The following is a 22,447-nucleotide window of genomic DNA, read 5'->3' on the forward strand; positions in this document are numbered from 1 at the left end:
AAAACTCCATGTTTTGGCTCAATGTTTATTAGTGCTTTTTTGAGCTTGAGATAATGATTACGGTTCATTGGTTTTCTTGTTTGTAGACTTGAATTTAGTAGTAAGGCACTACTATAATAGAGTCTATGCATGTAAGCCCCTTTTGTTGCCACCTCCTACCTTTTTTATGATAATAAAATTATTAAACCTAATTTTTTCTTGGAAGCCGCACTTCTTTTGTTTATGCCATTAGCGAAGTAATACTGTAGATATTATCAACCTTGAATTTTGTTTTCTTTTAATAAACACTATAGGATTTGATTTTGGGATTATAGTATTTGATAGATATTATGGTAGTATTTATTAACAAGTTAAGTTATGGTAATTGATTTTTATTGTAAGTGAAATTCGTATTCAAGTCTCTTACTTGATGAAAATAAATATTACCATTTAACCTACAGAGAACCCTCTTCCAAGCTTAATTTTTATTGTTGATTAAGAAAAAATCAACAACTAAAATCTAGGTAGCTATTATCAACCATACTACTTCCATATGAATATTCTAACAATTTTCATATTATATTTATGAATATGGTTTTCCATATACCATCTACACCCATATATTCGCATTTCATCAATTTGTTTGGTCATGCCATGGGCATGAATATAAAGATAGATGATAATATCGTTATGTTCAATGTCTCTGTTCTCATAAGTCATGACAGGCCATAAGCTTTTCCCTAATAATGTTCTCTGTCCCTAATAATATCCAACAATAAGCTTTTCGCAAAAAAGGCTAATCCAATCGTTTTGTTTAGAGCATTAGTTGTATTCGTGGAGGCATTTGCTAAAATGCTAAATTTATCATCAAAATATAGCAAAAGTCAAGTACATCAAGAGAGCTAAAAGACATAATTTTTTGCTATTGAGCTATAGTGTACAGCTATTTTAACTGTGCATTGTAGCTCAAATGTTTTTAAAAAAAAAAATTATTGTATCACCACTGTAGCTCAAATTATTTATTATAGTGGATATATTATTTTATTGTGTTGTTTATATTTTTTTATTGTGTTGAAACTAAAATACAACTACTAATATTAGAGTGTTTTATAAAATAAAATAGTAAAATAGATTAAAAAAAAGTTTTTTGTAGTGTCAAATTGCTAAATTTTTTGTACCACCGATACTTACTAGCTTTTTCAAAATTGCAACATCAACCAAATGTACTACATAGTAACTTTCAATCCTAGTGTTTCGTGAGATGATGACAAATGGCGATTCAATCATCTTCATGACTCATGAGTTTTAAAAGGATAAACTATTTCAGCAAGTATCTTTGTTGATTTACTGCATAATCAATGGTGCTTCAACATTCTAAGTCATTACTTTTTCCTACTTAATTTCTTTTGATTGTCTTCTTATTAGTCTCTTTTTCACTTAAAAAAAACCTTATATAAACAAGTTAGTTTTTATTTTATATTTTTAAATCTAATCCAAAACTTACACAAATGGTTGTTTGGATTAACTTTTGTTCTTGGAAAAGTTGAAGTTTTAAAAAATTATACATAGGAAATAAACTAATAAAGATGATATCACACTTTCTTCTTATAACAATTGCAAAAAGACATGAATTTGCTAAGAGTTTTGAAACTTAGGCTACATTTGTTTTGACGGAAAATAACTTTCGGAAAATGTTTTCAGCATTTGCGGGTGTTTGGCAACACCTGAAATTTTGGTCAAACGGAAAATCAAAACCATTGACCGTAAAATAAACCCTCCCCACCCGTAAAATATTTTCCATGTCTATTTAACCTTCAAATAGAGTTTTTCGTTGGAAAACGGAGAAGGAGAGGGAGAGAGCAACGACCCACACTAGAAAAGAGAGAGAGAGAGCTAGAGGGAGATTGCTGAATCGGTCAGATCACGCCGGTGAAGCCAAGATCACGCCATCCTCAACCTAAAGGCTCGCCGTTGAGCTCGCGCCGGGCGAGATCGAGGTGCGATCTCGCGCCTTCGAGCTCGCACCGGGAGAGATCGACGCGCTTGATCGCACCGGCAAGATCGGTGACCCACCGATCTCACTCTTCCTCCTCCCTGTCTCACCTCCCTCTCTCAGTTTGACCGAATGATTTGGCCATGGTGTTTTATTTGATTTTTGTTTGTTTAGAAGTTGATGGATTGTAATGTTCTATTTTACCTTCAAATAGAGTTTTTCGTTGGAAAACAGAGAAGGAGAGGGAGAGAGCAACGACCCACACCAGAAAAGAGAGAGAGAGAGCTAGAGGGAGATTGCTGAATCGGTCAGATCACGCCGGTGAAGCCAAGATCACGCCCTCCTCAACCCAAAGGCCCACCGTTGAGCTCGCGCCGGGCGAGATCGAGGTGCGATCTCGCGCCTTCGAGCTCGCGCCGGGAGAGATCGACGCGCTTGATCGCGCCGGCGAGATCGGTGACCCACCGATCTCACTCTTCCTCCTCCCTGTCTCACCTCCCTCTCTCAGTTTGACCGAATGATTTAGCCATGGTGTTTTATTTGATTTTTGTTTGTTTAGAAGTTGATGGATTGTAATGTTCTATTATAAAATTTGTTTGGAAGGTGAGAAAATGGTTGAGAAAAATGTGAGAAATCAGTAAAAAATTTGCATTTTCAGAATGTTACCAAACACTTGAAAATATTTTCCAAAGTATTTTTTAAAATACCACAAAACACCTAAAAATATTTTCCTTTCCCGAAAATATTTTCACCTAAAATTATTTTACACTTGAAAAATATTTTACACCCAACCAAACGCAGCCTTACTAGACACTTCCTCACGCATCAAGCATTTGAAGGTTTACTGTTTATAGTGAAAACGTTCCAAATGCAAAATTTTATAGCAATATATTGTAACTATTTGAAAAAAGAAAAAGAAAAAAAGATGACATGAATATTTAGCGAGGACTTTTGTGAAAATCAACCAAGTTTTTTTTTTTTTGTGGAGAAAGTTTCAACTTGTGACGTTTGTTTCTGATAATAATTCTTTATCATCAGACCAAGACACTAATTAATTTTTAGTGTAGGCGAAGATTGAACCTCGTATCTCTTATTCAATCATCAGAGACTTTACTAATTTAGCTAATTTAACCCACAAATCAACCAAGTTAAATATGATGACATGAAGGATATTGTCCTGCCATTTCTTGTCCAAGAATCTTGTTGTAGTAGTAGCTGTGAAAGATTAGATTTGATATGTTGCGAGCGAATTTTGGAAGGACTCCAGAATCTTTGTTGGGATAAGAATAACAAGAGTAGGTTTACCGTATTCCTTGTCATTCTCCATTCCGGTTAAGGCCTAGGGGGATTTTAGTAATTTTCTGTTCATTAGCAATATACCCCAAAGTCCAAACAATGACCTGCTTAGGAGATTACGTCATTCTCTTTTACTTTTTGCCCAGTTCAGATTTATCTAACCTAAGATTTTTAAATATTTTCTTGATTAGTTGTCTAGTTGAATTTAATTATTTTTTTCTTTTTTGGGTTAAAATTTAATTTTTCTTTTCAAAATGATAATGGTGTTACTTATGTTTTATTGGTTCATAGTCCATACACCAGATGTTTAAATTAATTTAGGAATATTTAAAGTACTAAACATAAGTTTTGCCCAATAATAAATATGTGCTTAATAAACTTTTTCATTTTAATTCAAATACAGAGGATTTTTTTAATATAATATTTTATCAAATGTTAATTAATTTAAAGTTTAAAATAATATGATATTTGTGGGTGTCCAAAGACCGGGGAGAATATTTGGTGAAGAATCTCATGTAGGCCTTCCATAGAAGTGTGACTTACCTGAGGACTTCTCATACCCAACCCTAAGTGCTAGGACAATGGAGGAAAACTTTCTGAAGAAAGCACACATCTCCATTCTGCATTGAATGCATTGCAACAATTTTTTCAGCCGCATTAATGGAGAAGTAACCTGAACAGTGTCACCACAACTAGCAACCCCTACTCTACCGCCTAGAAAGAAGTTTTGATGGGACAAGTATCATGAAAATGGTGCAAAAAATCTTCCAATAAAAGGCTGAGATGCAAAAGAGAGAGAGTATAAAATGGGAGGGAGCTCCTTAATTAGGAGGATTTGGAATTCTTTTGAGGAGGAAAATAGGTGTAGAACACAAAGATTGGAATAGTAGTGGGTAACACATTGTAAGACCAGCATAAAGCCCTATGTAATAACACATGCTCAGAGTGATCCGAAGATAGATTTAATACAAATTGCTCTTTGGAATACTCTTCCTTATCCCTGTTAGGCTCTTCGGCTCCTAACCCAGTCTTAATTAAACCCCTAACAGAATTTCCTTCCCACTCCCTATACAAATTAGTTTGTTTTGGGCTTAACTTCGAAGCCAAGACCTCACCATTCTCCATGGGCTTGGGCTTCCAGGATTGGTCCACTTACAATATTATATATATATATATATATATATATATATGTATATATTTAAATTTATAGTGTTTAATCTCAATCATGAAATAAACCAATTTAAATGAATATAATTCTTTCTGGTGTGTATAAATGATATGTTTGAGTTTGGATCAACTTTATTCTTAATGTTATTTTAATTAAAAAATAATTTAAATAGAATTTTTTATATTTTTTTATAAAAAAATGGGCCAAACATATTTATTTTTACCAAGAATGTTTTTTACCCTATAACTTTCTAATATCCTTTAAAAAAAGAAAAAGAAAAATATGGATAAAAGCACAATAATATGTTTTTTTTGTTTTGTTTTGAGAAGCACACAATAATATGTTATATATGTCTGAGAACGAGTGTTTGGTTTGGTACTCAAGCTTTGTCTGCCCCTCAGTTTTAAGTTTCAACTCTCTCTCACACACACACGCTCTCACTCTCTCTCTGTCTCTCTCTCCAATTATTTTTTTTCCTTCTCAAAGCTTACTTAAAAAACTCAGCTCAACAAAGTACAAAAACCACGCTTCATCAGATGCGCCTCTCTTCCTCTTTCTTCCATCTATTTGAAGCTTAACCTCTCTCCTCCTCTTTCATGATGCTTAATAGAGTCTTGTAGAATGGTAGTATCTCCAAAATGGATTTTGGGGTAATGGGTTTGGAGGATTTGGTGGGTCCTGAAGGTAGAGGAGGTTCTTCCAAGGTCTCAGACCCTGAAACCAAGCTAAAGGGTCTTGGATCTGGGTTAGTTAAGCAACACAAATCTGGGGCTGGTGAAGATGACTGGAAGAGTTCTAAAATGGCTAAAAGTGATAGTCTTTCAGCTTACAAGACAATGTCATTGCACCAGGGTACTCCTTTATTGAGATCTAATACTTTGCCCATTTCTGATAATCGCCAACAGGAGCTTATGCTGAGCTTCTCTTCGGTCAAATCAGAGGTTCCTTTTCTAAGTAAGGATGGTGGACTAGTGGATAAAGCCACAAACAACTCAGTTTTCCCTTACTACCAACGCACACCTTCTGCTTACTCTAGAAATGCAGGTAATCCTTTAACACGATCTTTGGCGTGGTTTGAGTTGAGTATGCTTCGTGTTTTGGGGGAAGATTTGTATTTGGTTTTGTGAGATGGGGTTTGGGGAAGACACAGATTTAAGCACGTTATTCTAGTACAAAAGATGGGTTCTGCTAAAAAAGTTATTAGGTGGCTTCATTTTCATGTCTGGTGCGGGTCTTTTTCATTGTTATTTGTTGGGAAATTTTAGTTTTGAGTCTTGTCAAGCAAAAAAGGGCGGAGTTTTCCTTGTATTATATATTTGGTACTTCTGCTTTAAATTAGTTTTGGTATAATTTTCAACGCTCTCAGACTGATGGAAACCAAAGGGGAAAAGGGCAAGAAAGGATAGGAAAAACATTAGGACTAGTGGATAAGACTTTCTTGGTTTTCTCTGTTTCTTTAGTGTGTGTGTGGGGGAGTGGTTTTTTTTTTTTCTTTTTCCCTCCATATTATGTGTGATTCCCGTACAATTTATGGGCAAGTTATTTACATTGTCTTTTTTCAGCTTATGGTTCTGGAAGCTTGAATCCAAGCATGCATGGGAGTTTTGCTGGAGTTAGGGGACCATTTACTCCATCTCAGTGGATAGAGCTAGAGCATCAGGCCTTGATCTACAAGTACATCACATCAAATGTGGCTGTGCCCTCCAATTTGCTCTTCCCACTCAAGAGATCCCTCTACCCTTATGGCTTGTCTGGCTCAGCTACTGGATCTTCGCCTTACAATTCATGTAATTTCTTATAAATTCGTTACATTTTGGTACCCCATTTGTGTATGTCATCTTACTTTACTGTTATATGTTAAGTATCGGCTGCTATTTCTTGCACTGTTATATATTACAGCATCAGCAGTGATCTCCAAGCTTTCAGCTAATTTTTGGTAGAAAGTTTTATCCAATATTCAAGATATGCTGTGTTTTTAAGCTACAAAGTGATACTGTCTTTGATGCAGAATTCATTTTCTTCTTTTTTCCTCCCCTTTTTGTCTGATTAGTCTTTTTCCTTCATCCCTATCATTTTATTGGTGTTTTTCATTTTGAATTTTATGCAGTGGGTTGGGGCTCTTTCCATCTAGGTTTCTCTGGCAATACCGATCCTGAGCCTGGAAGGTGTCGTCGAACGGATGGAAAGAAATGGCGGTGCTCAAGAGATGCTGTTGCCGACCAGAAATACTGTGAAAGGCACATAAATCGGGGCCGCCATCGTTCAAGAAAGCCTGTGGAAGGTCAAACTGGCCATGCTGCCCCTGGGGCCACTAATTCAAAAGTTTTACCGGGGACTTCCTCACTGTCAACAGTGGTAATTCCCAGCAGTGGTGCATCTAACAACCTTGCTATGACACAGCACCAGTTCAAGAACTTGCAGCCCAGTGGTGCTTCCAATCCTTCTGCGGATGCCCTTGTCAGCAGGTGAAGAATAAAAATACTCTGTGAATTAAAGCTTCCTTTATCTGTCTAGTTCTTAGTACACCTTTTAAGTTTTGAGCTAAGAAGATATTTAATCTAAAACAGTTTGCATGCTTGCACTTTATTTACTTGCTTCACTTTACTTTAAAGCAGACCCCATCGTTTTATCTTTACTTTGGTGAAAGTGACTAGTCCTTATAGTTGAGGCTTAGGATTCCTTTTTTTATTATTTTCCGTTTCCATTATCTTTGGATAATTGGATAGAGGCCTTTATGGTAGACATTATAGAGGTTACAGTGATACTTAATGATACTTGTAAGCTGCTTTCTTTCCTTGGCCACTTTTTTTTTTCTTTTTTCTCAATATAGATATTGCTTTCCTTTTCTGGAACAGAGAGAATGTTTGTGCCAGAATGCAAGATCCACGGGGCCTCTCCACAATGTCCTCCACTATCAGCCTGAAATCTAATGAACCCACTTTTACCATTTTGAAACAAGGGATGCCATTAGAAGAATCCTCTCAATCAGAGTTTGGGCTAGTTTCCACTGATTCCCTCCTTCATCCTTCACATAGGGTTTCTTACCTAAATTCTAAAAGCTATGGTTCTTTCCTAGACTTCAATGATCAGGAATGCCAAGATCAACATCCACTTCGCCAATTCATTGATGAATCGCCTAAGGACCAGTCGAATCTCTCTGTCATGTCCTGGCCAGAAGAACTGAAATCAGACTGGACTCAGCTCTCAATGTCAATCCCTATGGCACCCTCAGATTTCTCATCATCCTCATCCTCACCAACACAAGACAAACTCTCACCTCTAAGTTTATCTCGTGAGTTTGAGCCAATTCAAATGAACTTGGGGATGAGCACTGACTTTAGTGAGCCGACTCAGAAGCAAACTAACTGGATACCAATCTCTTGGGGTACTTCAATGGGGGGTCCTCTGGGTGAGGTCTTGACCAGCACCACCAGCACTGCAAGAGCCTGCAACAACTCATCAGCTCTTAACCTCTTGACAGAAGGGTGGGATGGCAGTCCTCAGTTGGGGTCTTCCCCCACAGGTGTCTTGCAAAAGGCGCCTTTTGGTTCACTCTCAAATAGCAGTTCAGGCAGTAGCCCGAGAGTTGAGAACAAAAGGAGCCGAGAGGGAGCTAGTTTGTTTGAGGATGTGCTTGGTTCAACTCTTGCAAGTTCCTCAATTCCATCCTTGTAATCAAGAACAGACCTGACCTGGGCTAGAAACAGATGGTGAAGAACAGGATGGAGATTAAGTTAGTAGGTGGAAGCAAAGGAAGGAGAGCCAAGAAGTGTGGAGTAACTTGTTGTTTATCTGATTTGGATGGTTAATTTAAATTTACCAACTAGGGAGTTGGCTTATTTTAATTTCAATAGTTATTGACAACTTTGACTGTTAAAGATTTGCTGTCATAGTGCCATCTATAGTTTTTTACTAGTAAAATCAATTTATGCTGTGTTTGTGTATGCCTGATGCCTCAGATCTTATTAGCTATTTGACTTTCATCTGCTACAACAATTTGATCATTCAGACAGGCACAAGTTACGTTACTACACAGGATATGAAATATGGATATTTGGGATTGGGAAGCCTGTGCTGAAACTTTGAAACAATAAGAAACAAGTTATTAAAACTGTTTGTACAGGCTAGCCTCCAAAAATGGTAGGGACAAGATGGAGCAATAATGGGTGGCGAAACTTCCATTATCAAATAACATAACATGTATGCATGACTTCCAATCCAAAATACATATATAGATACTGATAATTGAGACATTGACCCTCTGAATTGGGCCATCCAGTGATAAGACATAGACCCCAGTGAAAGCATCTTGATTTGGTAGATTGCTCAAAACAGTATTGGAATCGTAAAAATCAGAATAATGAATTAGGTAGGAGTACCCTGGACTCCAGACAGGGGGCACTCTTGTGGCCTGCCCATAAGGCAGAACGAGCCATTGCTCCCCGGCTCAGTTATTAGCCATGGGGCCATGGGTTAAGACTAGACAACCACTGACAAAAGTTTTGCATTATTTTTTTCTTCTTAGCTGAAACAGTGAAGACTGGCTTGACCTGAAAGTGAGAGATTTATGGTATGTGTGCTTAAATAATTTTCAGTTTTATTTTTTGGTAATACATAAGTGTGAAAAAGTACGTGAAAATATGTATAATATTGTTTAAAAACTGAAAACATGTGTTTGAACTCGCGTACCAAACAGGGCCTTAGTTTAAAGGAAAAGTTATCTGATGCTTTAAAAGAAATAGTTTGAAAAATACTTTTAGAAACTTTTTATGAGAATTTTTTTTAAAAAAAAATTTGTAGTTTTTTTTTTATCATATTTTTTCTGAAGAAGATGTCAAAACTTCCTTAAAATTGTTTACTAACTAATCTAAAAGTGAAAGTGATATATTTAGTTTAAGGGAAAAGGTAACCGATGCTTTAAAAACATTAGCTTAAGAAATATTTTTAGAAACTTATTATGAAAGTGATGTTAAAAATTTCTTACAATTGTTTACTAATAATGTTTCTTTTCATATGTTTTCCTTATTTCTTGTTGTTTGAAAATCAGAAAAATTTACTCAAACTGAAATAATTGAAGAGAATGCATACCTAAAAACTAACAAAAATGTCCAAAAATCTTTAAAATAAACATCATATTGCCGTTAAAATTTTCAAAATACCCTTGAAATATGAAAAATAACTAACTACCCTAAAAACCACTAAAATGATAGAAATACTCCCAAAATCCCTAAAATGACCAAGGGACACGTCAGATCTAAGGTATACCAATTTCATTGAATGGTATGACAATTTCTCATTTTGAAGCTTAAAATCAAAATTTTGATCAAATCACACAAGGTAGTATACTGATCCTTCTAATTTTTTAGGAGGTTTATCAAAAAGATTCATGATATAATTAGAAAGGTGTTTCAAATACCACACATGGATTACTGGACATGTTAATTTGATATGACTTGTTAGATATATTTGTATTGCAGATTCACAAATTTGACTCGACATTATTCATAAACTTTCGAATCTTCTTTTTCATCCACGATTACTTGATAATTTCTACAATAGAAAATCCAACTTTTTATTGGTCCAAATTTTATTTTCCAAGATAATTCATCTTTTTCAACTTTATGGTTTTGTAATGAAAAGTGTAAGGGCTTGATTTGGTTCCCAAGCCTTTAGGGAAAATGATTTAGGCTCAAAGAGTTCAATACAATAAATTTATAGAAAGTGGACTGGGATGATAATTGTAGTGAGCCCAGATGAAAAAAAAAACAGGAATAAAATGGTTTTGCTCAAGTAGATCGTCCTCAGCTCAGTCCGAGGAGATTAGATCTTATATATGTTTCTTTTGAATTTGGTTACAAGTCCAGTTCTTAGTGCTACAGTGGTTTTTCTCTTCCTAATTTCAGATATCCCCCATGTAAGGGGATTCCATTTTCATTATATACCCCTCTTTTCTTCATCTTCATCGTCCACGTGTAGGTCAAGGTATTGACTTTGATTCTTGTCCCATCAGCACCTTCCTGAAATCTTTGGGATCACCTCCATTGTTCAGGCATCACCTCTACATTAATGCGGCTAGAGGGTTAGCTGCAGAGCCTTTAATGTGGTGGTAACAGTTTTCTCTTAAATGCTTCTTAGCTTCCTTTTGTTATGTGCTTTCCTGATATTTATCCTTATCAATAGAACCCTTCGAGATGTTGCCCCTAAGGGTAGACCAATCCTTCTGACCTCTGTCCTGTTTAGCCGAGGAGACACTCTTCAGACTACCTTCCCAAGTCTTTCCATCAAAAGATTGTCCGTGAAGCTTTGATTTACACTTCTTTCCTGTTATCTTTTGATCCTCAGACTAATAAACGTCCTCGAACAAGGCCCATGACCCAATATACACCTATGGGCCCTTTATCCCTACAAAAATTATAATGCTTTATCAACTCTTCAAATATTAGTAACTAAAAAAAAAAAAAATCTCCCTATTAGATGGGATTTTATATTTTTATTGGCCCTTGGAGATTTGCAGTAACTAGTAAATAACAATTCAGAGTTATCAATTCAAATGACCAATCAATATCAATATATATATATATATATATATATAAAAGCAGAGACCTCATATGAGAGTGTATGAGGTCCTGCCACGTGACACTCTAATTTTGCATTTAGCATTTTTTACCTCTTTTCATTAAGTTTTTATTTTATTTTATTTTTATTTTTACTGTTACTCATAAATCATAGTAACTTATTCTTACTATTAAATAAATTTAGCATTTTTTACCTCTTTTTATTAAGTATTTTTTACTGTTACCCAATAGATAATAGTAACTTCTTTTTACTATTATATCAAATATGAGCTGTTCTTGACAATTAGACCAAAATTTATTTACTAAAAAATGAACTACCTTTCAAAAGTAGACCAAGCCTTATGAAAAATTCAAGCCCAGTTATTACCTTACATATTATGACCAAAGTTTAACCATTCCCATGTGTAAATCAAAGCAAAAACTCTTACCCTCTTACAAACTCTCTTCTCCTTCCCCACGTATAGATGATATTTCTAAAAAATCTAATTCTCATGAAATTATGTCTCAATTTTTCCCCAATTTCAATTCAATATGCTTTTGTCTATTAATAATGTTCTATGTAATTTATGTAGACAAATTCTTTGTCATCGACTAGTGCATGTTTGAGATTCCTGAGGTTGTTGAAATAATTGAAAAGTGCATATTTCTAAAATTTATAATAACAAAAAGTCTAATAAATAGCATTTACTATCTTACAAAATGCCATTAACTTAATATTTTCTTTTAAAAAAAATTCAATGATAGGAATGGTAAAAAGTGATCATATACAAGAAATACCAAAAATACATGCAAAACAATTTTCATAGGAGGATTTATCTTTAAATAATATGAAGACAACAGTAAAGATATAATGCATTGAATGAGATTCTACGAAACATGTTTGTTAATCATTTCAAATTATACTCATCATTTACATAAAAAATAATAATACATCATATTATTTACATTAAAAAAATAATACATATTAATTTAAAAGTTCATTGCAAGATGTGAACTGCTAGGGTATTGCAACAATAAGTAACATTGATACAACAATAAGTTGGTATTACATTTTGTGCGTTCTTTGTGAAGGAATGTCAAACCACAAGCAGGATCATTTTGGTGTGCAAAATGTGAAACAAAATCAAATCTTTTTATCCTAAAGTTAGAGGCAATCACATTAACTACATACTCTCCAAATATTTATAATATATTTAACTACTATATATATATATACACACACACACACACATATATATATATATATATATATATATATATATATATATATATATATTTACTTCAGACACAAGATTCAAATTGAAATTTTTGATGCAACTGACAAAACAAATTTTGTGATATTTGATCGAGATGTCGAGAAAATCCTAAATAGATCTACAAGAGATTTTGTTGAAAAATAAACTGAGGTACAATTTATTTAAATTATTGTAAAACTATTGATATTAGAGAAGGAATCTCATGTGATTTGAAAAAAAAAATTAGGAAAAAAAAAAGATTTTCCTACTTCATTTTAATGAATTGCATGATTTTGAAAATTATACAGTTGCTAAGATTTTTGATGCACCTTCAAATGACAAAAATGTATGAAAGAAAAAAAAAAAAAAAAAAAAAAAATATATATATATATATATATATATATATATATATATAAAATCCAATATGTTATATTAATTCTTTTTGTTGCATTATTCCAAAATTAACAAAAATTAAAAATAAAAACATTTACAAAAAACTGTCACATCATTGAAATTTAATATAAATGCAAATACCTAAGAAAAATATTAGCGACAAAGTCTAAACTTTGTAAAATCCAATCAAAAATCTCCCAGTGTCAATTCATTAGTGATTAACACAAATGATACAACAAAAGGAAAAAGTGATGAAAGCTCAAAAATTGAACAAATATGGACAGACTAAACTTCAAACGTTGAAGACGGAAAAACTGACGATGATAATAAGTGTCACCATACCGCAATAACAAAGCATTGAAGAAACCAAAAAAAAAAAAAGATTTTGTAATGAAGCTTTTATTACATCGCATAATAAAAAATAAAAAATATAGAATGAATTAGTATGCTTTTATCAACTTTTATTATACAATATTACTTCAAAATTATTTTAATTATTGCTCATTACTTGAACATAATAATTATATGTGCAATTTATACTTATTACTTTTAATGATGAACTTATTACTAACAAAGTTTTATAATAAATATACTATAATATATGTATAATATTTTTAAAAAATAAATTTACATAAAATATTACAACATTATCTGTGACAATTTACTAGTCATTTATAATGCTTGGCAGGGTTTGAAATAACCAGGACCGCACTAACATGTCAACATGAAACTAATGAACGATAAGAACTCGAGGTTACCTTGGCCCACGGCCACCCCTGCATGATGTTGAAATTGCAGCATTCTATTTACAAACACCCCACCTTTTTGGCCCTCCCCAAATTCTGTTTGAGATCAAATGTTATACATACTTCATACTTGCTTGTTTGGTTCCCAAATTCTGTTTGCATATTGATGTTCAAGATTCAAGAATAATTTTGGGGAGGCAAGCCTGGTTTGCCAGGACAATAAAGGGAGATTTATAGAACCAAATGCGAGATTATAAATCGAGTCTTGCATAAGCAAAAATAAAACCCCACTTTACTTTTTAGTCCCACTTTTATAAAGGGAAAAAGATCCATTGTCACTGACTGTTAAAATACACTGCAAAAAGAATTGACAGCAAAGATATAGCGAGAGCATTGACTTTGCGTTCATAGGCCTGTACGTACTGTAGCATTAGGCATGGCCATGGGTAGGCTACAGTAGCATTGTCTGATCTAGCTCCATTTAGTAAACAGTTGACAATCAATCTGGTTAACAATGGCCTAGATAACGTCATAGCATCATACAAATGTGTTTCATTTTTTCCTACAATCAAAGGCATGGTCCCAACTCCAGAGGAAAGAAAGCAACCGACCAACCTTTCTTTATATTTCAGAAATTTTATCATAAGCCTTTTCATATGTTTTTCGACATTTTGTTTAAAAATTGAAATTCGGACCGCACATGAAAAAGAAAATATCTAAAATGCTTTTGAAGCTGGTGATGTGAGTTCTGACAGTAGACTGTAGACATTACAACTCGTATCAAATATTTAGAAATTATTTTAGAACCTCCAGCTGGGGAAGACATACAAAATTTAGTTACAAATCAATTTCGATTCTCTTGCAGTAGGGCAAAATTTACCAAATAGCATGTTTTTAGAAAAAAATTAGGAATAGTTAAGTAGACTGCTTTTAAAACTCAAGTTTGTCAATTTTTATTTGGGCTGAAACTAGAGTTTAACAAACTCGAGTTTCAAGTAGTATTGGTGCATAGAACTCGAGTTTTCTAAAATGATACTATTCAGCAAATTTTGCCCTTGTAGTTGGGTTAATCGTGAAAGAAATAAATGGTTCATGTGAGGAACTTCTATTAGCTCTGACGTTCAACCTGAATAATGAAGTACTCTGTTTTTTTGTGTGGTTTTTTTTTTTGGGCACTGCAGAAAGAGCTTTACGCTGTAGCTTCATTTTTATTCCCCAGTGCATAAAGAGCTCATTAAGAATACTTAAGTGGATTCAACAACAATTTGCCTATCAGAATACAAATTAGATAAATCCATATGGGCCAAAACTTGGGTATAATTAATATATTAATTAGGTACTTGCTTTAGTTTATGAGTTTATCCAATTAAAATTAAATGTATTGTTGTATTGAGCAATGCCGTATAAAAAACATTATTTTCTTTAAAGATATTTAGATTCATCTATATGGCACACGGTTATATTTAATTAAAGAATCTAAGACATCCTCAAATATATTCAATTATATAATTGCCTTGATCAATAAACCATATAGTTGAATTTAAATGCCTTTACAAAAGATAATTCATGTTCAATGCAATTATATGTTTGAAATAATTAGAGAACCTAACATATAAAGAACTTGTAACCAAATGCAACCAATTGTATCTACTTTTCCCCCCTTAAATAAGAATTGAAGGTTCAATGGCGGCTCAAAGAACAAAACAGAGTACTCCCAACGGTTGGCATCATCTCATAGCTAATGACAATTGTTAGGTTCACACAAGGTGTGCATTACCTGAACAAGAGATATTTTATCTTTTTTTGATAGATAGATTTTTTGTATTTGCTCCGTGAAATCAGAAAGCATAGCCTAAGATACAGGCACTTGAAACTTGGAAAGGCATAACTGTGCAATCGGAGAGATTATAGGTTCACACAAGTTCAGATAAGAAATAGCTTCTTTTTTTTTTTTTTTAATGTACAATAATATGCCTATTCAGACGACTCTTTGAAAACATGGTTTATTGAGTCAGAAATCTCGTGTGGAAAAATGCCGCTCATAGCACCAATGTAACGGTGCTGCGCTAGCATAGAGATTATCATCATTCTTCATGCTTTATTTAGCCCATACTTGAAAGAGTAAATCAACCTGAACAACATCCAATTATACCAACATAAATTGAATCAGGTTAGCTTTTCCTAAAATATTATTAAATCCTTGAACAATACGCATCCAAAGAAGAAGTAGACCATGTATATATGGAAGTCTAGACTAGACAACTAAAATCTAACAAAAAACCATAGTAGAGAAAACTGGATATTACAGGACCAAAACAAATCAAATTTAATAACGAATATTATTAACACATTAAAATATGGTAGTAAGAGTTGTAGAGGGCTCAGATTCTATGGGTGTTTATAAGAGTCTGTCATACTCATACCCAATTTCATATAATTGAGCATTCAGTACGAGGAATTTTTTTATAATCATCGCCACCTCCAATCCAATCCCAAATTTTCAAAATTAAAAAAAAAAAAAACACTTCCGACAAAAAAAAAAAAAACATAAACACAATGAATTGAAAACATAAAAAAGGCTCAGACACGCATAAATGAAGTCATCAAAGAGCAATATAATTGCTCTGGTCCAATACTAAAAACAGTACATATAATATCAGAATCGAGAAATGTTGTTCGTCATCACAGCCTCATAATTCCTCAAAATAATGACCAAAAAAAAAAATCAATATGCTCTACAAGAATCAAATTGGAGGCAAAGAAAACAGAGAAAAGAAAAAAATGACAAGGCTGAAACTAAGAGGTCGATAATTTAGACTTCATAGAGTTCTTTTTCTATCAGTTTGGATCTATGAGACGAAACCCTAATTCGAAGAGAGTATTTTATAGCTGAAATGAAAGTTTATGGTAAATGACATTATTATCCCACACTTTTTCATTAGTTATTTATTTATTTATTTATTTTTTATAAAGCTTTTGGGTCTTAAGGCCCGAAACTTCGGTGCTGCTTGGCTATGTACGATAGACCCAATGTAGTAACTGCTTCGGCTCAGTTTTTAAACCATATGGGCCTAGATTTATGGGCCTGTACTTTTTTTTTCTTGGTGGGGAAGAGTTAAAATTTGATTAAACTTGGTGGGCCTGGACTCGAAAGTGTGTTTAATTATCCAACTACCTAAACAACATAAAAAATCCTAAAAAATAATAATAAATAAAAACCTAAAAAGTAAAAACATTTCAAATGATAATTTTTAGGTTATCATACCTAAAAATTCATACGTTTCCCTAAAATTATGGAATAGATATAGATCCATTTGAAAAAATAAAATAAAATAAAAAGCTAGAAGAAGAAGATTTATGCGCTTAGCGCATGTGATAAGGTTTAAAAAACAAAAAAAACTGTGTTTTTATTATATATATATATATAATTTTTATTTTGTGAATCTAATTTACAAGTGGATAAAGTAATTTGAAAATTAACATGAGAGTGTTTTTTTTAGCAAAAAAAAAAAATTCTATGTTTTTATTTTATATATATAATTTTTATTTTGTAAATCTAATTTATAAATGGATAAAACAATTTGAAAATTAACAAGAGAGTGATTTTATTTTTTAGGTAATGTTTTAGTGGCAGTTAGAGTTGCATTTTTACCAAATTATCTTTTAGTTTTATCTCTACTTAAATATAAGGGTGTAAGGATATTTTTGAACTAAAAAAATGAGGAATTCAAATAAGGGAAGCCCCTTAAATAATAATATAAATTAAGTTATCTTACCTAAAAATTCATACGTTTCCCCTAAAATTATGGAATAGATATAGATCCCTTTGGGGTGTTCTTTAGTCCCACCTGATGTGGCTAACGTCCTAGAGGGCATTCTTTCCCAACTTCATGTGGCGTTTGGTATGGGGTAATATTTTAGAATTCCTAGGAATGTTTAAAGATTCCCATGTTTGGTTGCAAATCACGCTAGGGAATCAGATGTTAGGGGAATCTGGATTCCCCCCCTTAATCCCCTCTCAGTAAGAATGTGGATTCCCTTTAAAACTGGTGGGAATCTAGATTCCCAAACTTAAAAGAAATTGTATTTTTTATAAATTGACAATTTTAACCTTTTTTCATTATCATTTAAGCAATTAAGATAAAATATAAAACAAATTATTATGGATTAAACTCTTTTAAAATTATTATTAAGAATAAAAGTATTTGAGAATTTAAATAGTTATTTTTGTATTGTACTTGTCATTTTGAAATGTTAGACTATAATTTTAATGAATTTTTCATAATTAATAGTTTATATTTGGTTTTTCATTATTTATTTAGAGGAAATTTTTTTTTAAGGACTTGATAGTTTACATTCAAATCTAAGGATAGAATAAGAAAAATAAATAATTCATTTAAGATTTCTGGGAATAAACTAAACATTATCATCTTACATTCCTAAGAATCTTAAGATATTTCCAATGAAACCAAACATAGGAATAGTTACATTTTTAGGAATGTGATTCCTAAAAATCTAGATGCCAACAGTAATATGGATTCTCCTGTCCCAAATGGCACATCAGTTTTTTTGTAGCTTTGTTTTTTCTCACATTAGAAAGGTAGGAAACAAGCCTGCGCACTATGCAAAGTTTGTTACTGATTTTGAGGCTTGGGTTGAGGAAACCCCCAGTTTCTTAGAAGCTGCCATTGCCTCTGATATAACTGTTTGTAATTGATTTCTTTCCCGTTAATGCATTGAAGCTGTGGTTTTCTTATAAAAAAAAGAAGAAGATATAGATCCCTTTGAAAAAATAATATAAAATAAGAAGCTAGAAGAAGAAGATTGATTATATATATACTTGTTATTCGAGAAATATAATAAAAATTCCCATTTCAAGTTGTAGTTTGTAGATAATGACTAATGAGTTGCGGCAGGGCTTCATATCAGATTATTTGAGAAGAAAAAAAATTCATTGGGTTTCTTTTAAAACACAACATGATCTACTTACGGAAAAGATATGATTGACATTTTCCTTTTTTTTTTTTTTTTTTTTTTCTCTATTAAATTATTAATTTTTAAACACTGATTGAGATTTTTCAAACGATTACAAAATGTCAAGCCTCCACCTTCAATCCAGTTTCTTAGAAGCTGCCATTGCCTCTGATGCAGCTGTTTGTAATTGATTTCTTTCCCGTTAATGCATTGAAGCTGTGGCTTTCTTATCAAAAAAAAAAAAAAAAAGATATAGATCCCTTTGAAAAAATAAAATAAAATAAGAAGCTAGAAGAAGAAGATTGATTATATATATACTTGTTATTCGAGAAATATAATAAAAATTCCCATTTCAAGTTGTAGTTTGTAGATAATGACTAATGAGTTGCGGCAGGGCTTCATATCAGATTATTTGAGAAGAAAAAAAATTCATTGGGTTTCTTTTAAAACACAACATGATCTACTTACGGAAAAGATATGATTGACATTTTCCTTTTTTTTTTTCTCTATTAAATTATTAATTTTTAAACACTGATTGAGATTTTTCAAACGATTACAAAATGTCAAGCTTCCACCTTCAATCCAGTTTCTTAGAAGCTTTCATTGCCTCTGATGCAACTGTTTGTAATTGATTTCTTTCCCGTTAATGCATTGAAGCTGTGGCTTTCTTATCAAAAAAAAAAAAAGATATAGATCCCTTTGAAAAAATAAAATAAAATAAGAAGCTAGAAGAAGAAGATTGATTATATATATACTTGTTATTCGAGAAATATAATAAAAATTCCCATTTCAAGTTGTAGTTTGTAGATAATGACTAATGAGTTGCGGCAGGGCTTCATATCAGATTATTTGAGAAGAAAAAAAATTCATTGGGTTTCTTTTAAAACACAACATGATCTACTTACGGAAAAGATATGATTGACATTTTCCTTTTTTTTTTTTTTTTTTCTCTATTAAATTATTAATTTTTAAACACTGATTGAGATTTTTTAAACGATTACAAAATGTCAAGCTTCCACCTTCAATCACATTCTCTTTTTATATTATGCTCCCCATTTGTCCTAGCCATACTTCCTCCTTTTCTGCACACCCAAAAACGGAAGAAAAAAAAAATTGCACTATTCAATTAGTTGCAATTCTGCACTACCCTATATAAGTAAAATGAAAATGCTAAAGATATAAAAAAATTTTACAAAATTTTAGCAAAAGGTTGATGTGATAAATAGTTATTGGTAAGTAAAAAGGTAATGTTAATTAGTAGTGAACTTAGATAAAAACTAATTAGAATTGGCCATAGTAACAATCTATAAAGATGTTGTAAAATAATTTATGGCTGTAGCATTAATCTAAATAAAAATTATCAATTTCTTTAACTTGACTTAATTACAGTCACTACCTTCCTTGCAATTGACTCCAGAAGAACTTTGCTGTTATTTTAACCATCAAGCCAACAGTCTATACTTATCTATATCTAGGTGATCGGTTGTCATAGCTTCAACCTCAATGCACAATTCTTCTATTGGATTTGAAGAAAATGGTAATGATTTTGGCAATATGTTTAGGAAGGAAACAGACTGATGCCTTTCTTGGATAACATCATGAACATTTTGATTTCAAGGTCCTATATGATTTTTCTGTTTACCTACTCCAAAGAACGGTTTTTTTAAGCCGATCCAACACGTAATAAGTTTTCGAAATATTGAAACGTCTCTATTGTACTACTACTTAATTGGGTTCCCTTGTGAGTTATGATGCATGCATACATATATATGACATATTGTCATTTATTATCAAAGTTCACGTATTCCGTGACTATTTATGCAGAAAGCTATAAATGAACGTATATGTATAATCAATTCAATCAAATACAAGAAAGAACCTCTCGGCCAATCATGGCAATGTTTCAACTTTCAAGAAATGCATGTATATAAAAACATTTCATGGGAAATAGACCATATATATTGCTTGTCTTTCTTGTTGATGTGTCACTATACGACCTTAAAAAGCATGGATAGTTATGCAAGGATGTGTAATATTGTGTTTCACTAAATTAGTTATTTAGTGCATCATCCACCCTACCTAACTAATAACGTACTATTTAATTTGTCAACCCACGTAAATTAATTTTGTGTACACGTAATAACTCGTCCACCAAATTATTGGGCATTAGACTCTTAGCTTCAACAATTTGCTCTTCTTTTTTTCTACTCTTTCATCATCTGCTATCTTGAATAATTTGTTTAAAAGCAAAAAAAAACCAGCTTAATTCCTCTACACGTTTTCCTTGCTTTACCCTTTAGGTACATCTGCGGTTGGAGAGTGCAATGTACATGAAAACGGCTATTTAACTCATCTCTTCCACTCTCCCCAAAAGTTTGAAAAAAAAATTTCTTCATTTCAAAGATGAGTCACAGAAAGGTTTATTCACAAGGAAGCATTCCCTTTTCCTGGGAGGACAAGCCTGGGATCTGCAAGGTTAACACAGAGTGCCCTACTGATATAAGAGTAAGACTACATGCCCTTAAACTAAAATCATCACAGTCACCACCTGCTCCATATATTTCAGATAGTATTACTGCTAAGGTTTCGGGTCAAGACATTAAGATCCCTCCTCCTCCATGCCCACAACTACAATCTCTTCGCAGAAGCACTTCAGTTAAGAGACACAGATGGCAGGAAGACCCTTTTCTTGTGGCCTACAAGGAGTGCACCAAAAGTACTGTGGAAAATGGTAAGGTCCCTAGTGCAAGTAAGAAGGTTGTTGAGTCCAGATTAAGGAAGACTAAGTCCATTTTTTCCTGCAAGAATTCATGTGAAGTTCAAGAAGATAATACTTTGAAGTTTTCTAAGCTCCCTCCTCTTCCTACAGAGAAATTTGGTGTGTCAAGGCAAGAGAGACAAGAATTACATAGAGCATTACTTCAGGAACTCTAATGTACTCTTTTTTGGCTAAACGGGTAAAATTACCAGCTTGGGCGTTAAATTTTACATTTGATTTTTTTTTTTGAGAAAAAAGAATGTTAGATTTGATTTAGTATTACATATGTGATTATAATGATGAGTGGGATGGATGCTTTATTTATTTTTCTTCCTTAAATAAAGAACATATGTTTGGTTTATTGAAACCTAATGCTTAGATAAGAAATTGTATTTAAGTTTTACTTTTACTCTATTGGTAATTGTTCTCTCATTCTTATTGATGCAAACTCCGAATACACATTATTTATAATTTTTTCTTGAGAAAGACATTATTTATAATATTGTATATAATATTCACATATTTTATAATTATTCACATTTAAAACGTGAAATGAGTGATGTATACCAATAATATGCCATAACAAGTGTGATAGAATCAATATCTGCCTTTACTTTATATATATATATATATATATATAGTGGTCAGAATTAAGTTATATTTGATATACATTTAAAAAAAAATTACACAACTTAATAATTTTTTTTTATTGAACTAATATTTTAAAATTTTCATAGTTGAATTACACATTTTTTATGTTTTTAATATGCAATTTGAATTTCATGCCTTTTTTAGCTGATATTTTGATAAAAAAAAATTAAACTCATTTTTATGCATGATTTTAAAATATAAAAAACTTAAAACTTAAATATTTTATATATGAGATAACTATTGATTTATGATTATTTTGAAAATTTTCATGCAAGAATGATATAAGAAAAAAAAAAATCTAGAAATACACATCCAGTAAAAATTAGCCCAAAGTTATACTAAGTGTAATTTGAACTCAACTCACATGCATACGTATGCATATAAATTTTATATATCAAGGGAGCAGAAGGTTAATTTGAACCCATTTTTAGATTTTTTTAAAAGTTAAAGTTCCACTTATAAAGATGGTTTTTAATTATCAGATAGATAGAAAATATGACTTACGTAAATTTATATTATTATTTAATTATTTCCAAACTCACATAATTGTTTCAATAAAGGTTTTAAGGTCTATATATATATATATATATATATATATAGGGTTGGGTTCAAGTTACATTTGGTGTAACTCTAAATAATGTTATACTACTTAACATTTTTTAATTGGATGCGAATATTG

The 22,447-nt window shown here is 32.2% G+C and overlaps 1 protein-coding gene and 2 non-coding genes across 3 annotated transcripts; 1 reads left to right on the forward strand and 2 right to left on the reverse strand.

Moving 5' to 3' along the window:
- The first annotated feature begins 4,869 nt into the window (after positions 1-4,869).
- Positions 4,870-8,380, forward strand: LOC142623231 (growth-regulating factor 1). The gene is made up of 4 exons (XM_075796629.1): positions 4,870-5,480; positions 5,999-6,223; positions 6,544-6,901; positions 7,292-8,380. The coding sequence occupies exons 1-4, from the start codon at positions 5,075-5,077 to the stop codon at positions 8,109-8,111; spliced, it is 1,809 nt and encodes a 602-aa protein (XP_075652744.1). The 5' UTR covers positions 4,870-5,074; the 3' UTR covers positions 8,112-8,380.
- A 7,381-nt stretch (positions 8,381-15,761) lies between these two features.
- On the reverse strand, positions 15,762-15,867 carry LOC142626543 (small nucleolar RNA snoR8a). Its single transcript, XR_012842539.1, has one exon. It is a non-coding gene; the product is annotated as a small nucleolar RNA snoR8a (small nucleolar RNA).
- Positions 15,868-15,960: 93 nt separating this feature from the next.
- LOC142626547 (small nucleolar RNA snoR126) lies at positions 15,961-16,076 on the reverse strand. The gene has a single exon (XR_012842543.1). It is a non-coding gene; the product is annotated as a small nucleolar RNA snoR126 (small nucleolar RNA).
- Positions 16,077-22,447: the final 6,371 nt, after the last annotated feature.

This window comes from Castanea sativa, chromosome 2 (assembly GCF_040712315.1).
Source record: "Castanea sativa cultivar Marrone di Chiusa Pesio chromosome 2, ASM4071231v1".
NCBI classification, from domain to species: Eukaryota; Viridiplantae; Streptophyta; class Magnoliopsida; order Fagales; family Fagaceae; genus Castanea; species Castanea sativa.

What these genes read in the sequence shown, in the direction of transcription:
- LOC142623231 (XM_075796629.1), top strand. Translation starts at nt 5,075, where the DNA reads ATGGATTTTGGGGTAATGGGTTTGGAGGATTTGGTGGGTCCTGAAGGT. An exon ending in TGCTTACTCTAGAAATGCAG is followed by an intron (nt 5,481 to 5,998) that starts GTAATCCTTTAA and finishes GTCTTTTTTCAG; the next exon opens with CTTATGGTTCTGGAAGCTTG. An exon ending in GCGGATGCCCTTGTCAGCAG is followed by an intron (nt 6,902 to 7,291) that starts GTGAAGAATAAA and finishes TTTCTGGAACAG; the next exon opens with AGAGAATGTTTGTGCCAGAA.